This window comes from Corvus brachyrhynchos, unplaced genomic scaffold (genome assembly GCF_000691975.1).
Source record: "Corvus brachyrhynchos isolate BGI_N302 unplaced genomic scaffold, ASM69197v1 scaffold245, whole genome shotgun sequence".
NCBI lineage: Eukaryota > Metazoa > Chordata > Aves > Passeriformes > Corvidae > Corvus > Corvus brachyrhynchos.
The window spans coordinates 5,394,397-5,398,899 of NW_008238988.1; the positions used below are offsets into that span (position 1 = coordinate 5,394,397).

At 48.7% G+C, this 4,503-nt stretch overlaps 1 protein-coding gene across 1 annotated transcript in view; it reads left to right on the forward strand.

The window, feature by feature from the left end:
* ERO1A (endoplasmic reticulum oxidoreductase 1 alpha) overlaps window positions 1–4,503 on the forward strand; it is a 16,377-nt gene that overhangs the window by 10,413 nt on the left and 1,461 nt on the right. The window contains exons 9-14 of the mRNA XM_017738847.1: window positions 287–298; window positions 1,401–1,427; window positions 1,598–1,690; window positions 2,942–3,188; window positions 4,026–4,095; window positions 4,237–4,323. Of these exons, the coding sequence (XP_017594336.1) occupies window positions 287–298; window positions 1,401–1,427; window positions 1,598–1,690; window positions 2,942–3,188; window positions 4,026–4,095; window positions 4,237–4,323 (536 nt within the window). The remainder of the gene's footprint in view (window positions 1–286; window positions 299–1,400; window positions 1,428–1,597; window positions 1,691–2,941; window positions 3,189–4,025; window positions 4,096–4,236; window positions 4,324–4,503) is intronic.

Consider the following 4,503-nt stretch of genomic DNA (forward strand, 5'->3'; position numbering starts at 1 on the left):
TGCTGAAGGGGGTGGACAGTGGCCCTGGAAATATCAAGTTTTACTTCCTTTGCAAATATTGATCCCTCCTGCATTGGTCAGGCTACTCAGCACCGTTGCTCATCCAGTGTCCTCACTGCTGCACTCGGAGTTTTCTGTGTTCAGAACGTTTCCAAACCTCCCTGGAGGTTGTCAGAGCAGATGAACAGAGCAGTGCTTGTACTTTGGAGCTTAATTTTGGTTCTGTGTAAATTTTTTATCCTGTTTTTCTCTCTCTCCCTCCACCATTTGTGCTTTTTTCCACCAGGAGATGACGGAGGTGAGTGGCACTGTTTGTTTTTACCGATAACAGAAACAAATGGGCTGTCTTTGTCCTGCTGTCACAAGCTGTGCCATTAGATAATGCACCTGCTTGGCAAAATTATTAATCAGGCAAACCAGAAATTAGAGTCATGGAATCATAGAATATCCTGAGTGGGATCACAAGGATCATGGAATCCAGCTCCTGGCCCTGCCCAGACACCCCAACAATCCCACCCTGGGCATCCCTGGGGAGCCTGGGCAGTGCCCAGCACCCTCTGGGGGAAGAACCTTTCCCTGAAATCCAACCTAAACCTTCCCTGACACAGCTCCAGCTGTTCTCTGGGTTCTGTCCCTGGTCACTTGAGCAAAACAGACGCTGTGAGTTCCCTATCCCATCCCATCCTCCTGTGAAGGGCTTAAAAAGTCCACCAGCATTTTTTTAAGAGCACAAGTCCTGTTCAAAGGCAGTCACTGAACTGTGGGAAGCCTTTGGGAGCAGGAATTGTCCTGGGTTATTTTCAGTGCATCTTGCTGAGAAAGCTTTGAACAGACTCATAATCCCAACAGCCTCTGAAGCTGTAGGAGCTGGGTGCCCAACTCCCTGAGGCCCTGGGAAGGGCTGTTTCCTGGAGTTCTCCATTCCCCACAGCATCTTTTTGTGTCCAAACCATCCCCAAATCCTGATCTCCAGATCGCTTCCAAGCACAGAGCAGGGATAGTGAAACCCTGACTTGTGGGATTCTACATGCTTGGCTGCACTCTGTGGTTTTTTGGTTGGTTTGTTTGTTTGTTTTATAAAAATATCCCTCTCCCCACTCTGCCCAGAAGAGGAAAGCAATCCCTGACCCTTGTTTTTCCCAACACTGTGCTGTTCTGCCCCCTCCCCCCAGCCCCTTGGGGAAAGCCCACGTGCTGTTTTGAGCTGCTGCCATGCTGTGTTAGAGAAGCATCAGTCACAAGGGTGGGCAGGAGAGCTCTCTTCATGCTCTTTTAATGCTCCTTTCCCAGTTTCTGCAAACTGGAGTGGGCAGAGGGTCCTCTGGGGCCGGCCTGGGAGGTGAATTCAGGGCATCAGGCTTGGGCTGTACCCTCAGTGATGTGTTTTCCTTTCTTTCCAGGGCAGATGTTTTACAAGTGGCTCAAAGGTAATCCTTGGTCTGAACGTGGTTGCTCTTCCTGGGATGGACACAAAATGGCCAGGGAGTAGGTGGGATTAGTGGCCACACTCAGTGGGATTAGATTCCTGCCTCACTGCCAGGAGAATTGAAAATCCAGTGGGTGCTTTCAGTGTCTTAAATTGCCCTTTTCTTTGCAGGGGTCTGTGTGGAGAAAAGAGCTTTCTACAGGCTCATCTCTGGTCTCCACGCCAGCATCAACATCCACCTGAGTGCCAGGTACCTCCTGCAAGGTAAATCCTGCTTCCTGCTCCAGCTTCCCTGCCTCACCCCAAAGCTGACACTTCCATGGCTCTGCTAAATGCTGGCTGGAGCCTGTTCCAGCAGGATTCAGGCCTATTTGTGCTCTTCCCAGCACCCAGCTGGTGTAACAGGATTAGGGATGCAGTTGCCACTTGCCTCCAGGTCTGGCAGGGGCTGGGCCGTGCTCTGTACCTGGACTTCCAGCACATATTCCCTCTGTTCTTCCTCCAGGGTTATTTTGGAGTGGGTTTCTAACTGTGGATCGAGGCTGTCCCTTCCCTGCCTGGTTTTATGATGGTCACTTCAGCAATAACCTCACCTGGACTGGGAAATGCTTGGCTGGGCTTTCCCAAGACCATTGATCCACTTCCATTTCCACTTCCACTTCCATTTCCACTTCCATTTCCACTTCCATTTCCACTTCCATTTCCTTCCCATGCTTTGATCCATAAGTAGCTGTCTCAGAAATCCCAATTTCAACCCTGGGCTTGAAAATCAAGGTGATAGCTGTGGGAATTTGGGCAAGTCAATTAGATTTAACCAAATAATTGTATTTAAGTCGCCACAGCTCACGTGGGCCTCACCTCGAGGTGAGTTAGGCCATGTTGGAGTTTGGAGATGGGATAATGTGGGAAACAACAGAGGCAAGAGATGAGTTGGGGCTGCAGCATCACCTTGGTCTGACTTTTACATCTTCCACTATGTATTTTATATAATAATCTTAAATACATGGTAGGATGAGCAACAGAAATATCCTTTGTGGGCTTGAAAATGGAAAATAGAGGCCAGTCTCCTCTGCTCTTGCTTTTCCATATCACCAGGAATTCTCTTAAGGTGTCCCTGTTCCTTATGAAGACTCAGGAACCACCTGAGAAAAGTCTGGAGTTTTGTGTTTGCTGGGGGTTGAACTGAGTTAAAATCATGCCTCCCTTGAACAATTTTGAGGCAAAATTTCTTCACTGGAAGAGGCTTCCCAGGGAAGTGGTGGAATCACCATCCCTGGAGGTTCAAGGAGCCTCCAGACTGGATGTGGCACTCAAAGGTTGGACTCAGTCAAAGGTTGGACTCAATGATCTTGGAGGTCTTTTCCAACCTTAATGATTCTGTGGTTTTGGGTCAGTGACTTGGAAAAGCTGGGATCTCCCTGGCTGGAATCACATTTCACCATTTCCCTGGAGGGAGGAGATGAACCAGAGCTAAAGCCCTCCACCTCATGTCTTTGGGGTTTTTTTCTGTCTCAGATACATGGTCGGAGAAGAAATGGGGCCCCAACGTCACAGAGTTCCAGCAGAGGTTTGATGAAGTCCTCACCAGAGGGGAAGGGCCCAGAAGACTCAAGAACCTCTATTTTCTGTACCTGATAGAGCTGAGGGCCCTCTCCAAAGTGCTGCCCTTCTTTGAGCGCCCGGATTTCCAGCTGTACACTGGGAATAAAAGCCAGGATGCAGAAACGAAGCACCTGCTGCTGGAAATCCTCCATCTGGCCAAGTAATTGCACTCAGTACCTGGGGACAGGGGCTCTGGCAACATCCCTGAGTGTGCTTAACCTGTCACGTAAAGCTCCTAGAAAGGCAGGTTCTGGGTTCCTTCCTGGAGTGATTTGTGCAGTAGAATCATAGAAACATGGAATGGTTTGGGTTGGAAAAGACCTTTTTAAGGTCATCCAGTGCAGCCCCCTTGCAATGACATAGTAGCAGTAGTGTGGTTTTGCTGGGAACGTATTAATATCTGTATGCAAATTGCAGAATTTGGGTAATTAGTCCCACAGTTTTAATAGCCTTGGCTGCCTTTTGGGTTTAGCAGAATTGAATTTAATAGCTGCCTACGTGTCAGCCCTAAAATTGGCTACCTGTGTGACTCATCTGTGGGATACCAGGCCTGCCTTCGTGTTTGCAACTAGAAAAACATCCTAAATATCTTGGTAACAGAGGTTTGGGCTGTTGGATGGAGTTTGGATTAAAAGGAATGGAAGATACTGGAACCAGACAGAAAAGGCTGTCTCCAAAAGTGATCAGTGTTTGATTTATCTTGTCACCCTCCTGTGCTTCTGTCTGTCAGAAAACACTGAAATGGCTTAAAAACCATCGAGCAAGGGCTAAAAATGTCTCCAAGGTGAGATGCCAGCTCAAATTGAAGGAGATAATAGAATCCCGGAGTGGTTTGGGTTGGAAGGGACCTTAAATCATCTTATTCCAGTCCTTGGGGTTGGATGTAAGATTAGAACATGTCTGGAGATGTCCAGTGGCTCCCAGCTCTGTTTATCCCCACCCCTGACTGCAGCCATACAACCTGGGCAGAAACCAAACTCTCTTCATTCCCTTCCAGGTCTTTCCCGCTGCATTTCGATGAAAACTCCTTCTTTGCAGGGAATAAAAAGGAAGCTGCTAAACTAAAGGTAATTTCTGCCAAGGACCCCACTGCAGGAGGCTTTTCCCTACCTCAGCCCCACTGAATTCCAGGATTAATTTGGATTAATACCTGGAAGGAGCCCTAATTAGTGCATAACCGTGACCAACATGAATTTCTTTTCCCCCAGGAGGAATTTAGGCTGCACTTCAAGAATATTTCCAAGATCATGGACTGTGTTGGCTGCTTCAAGTGCCGGCTGTGGGGGAAGTTGCAGGTGAGGCTTGTCAGCAGTGTCTGGGAGCACCTGGTGCTGGGATTGGTGTGGATGTGGCCCTTGGATACCCATCAGCTCCTGGATGCAGCTCAGGGCTGCTGGATTCCCTACCTGTGCAGGCAGCAGGAAGCAGCTGATACCAGCTTGCTCAGCCTGGAAGCAGATGCCTGTGGCAGACGG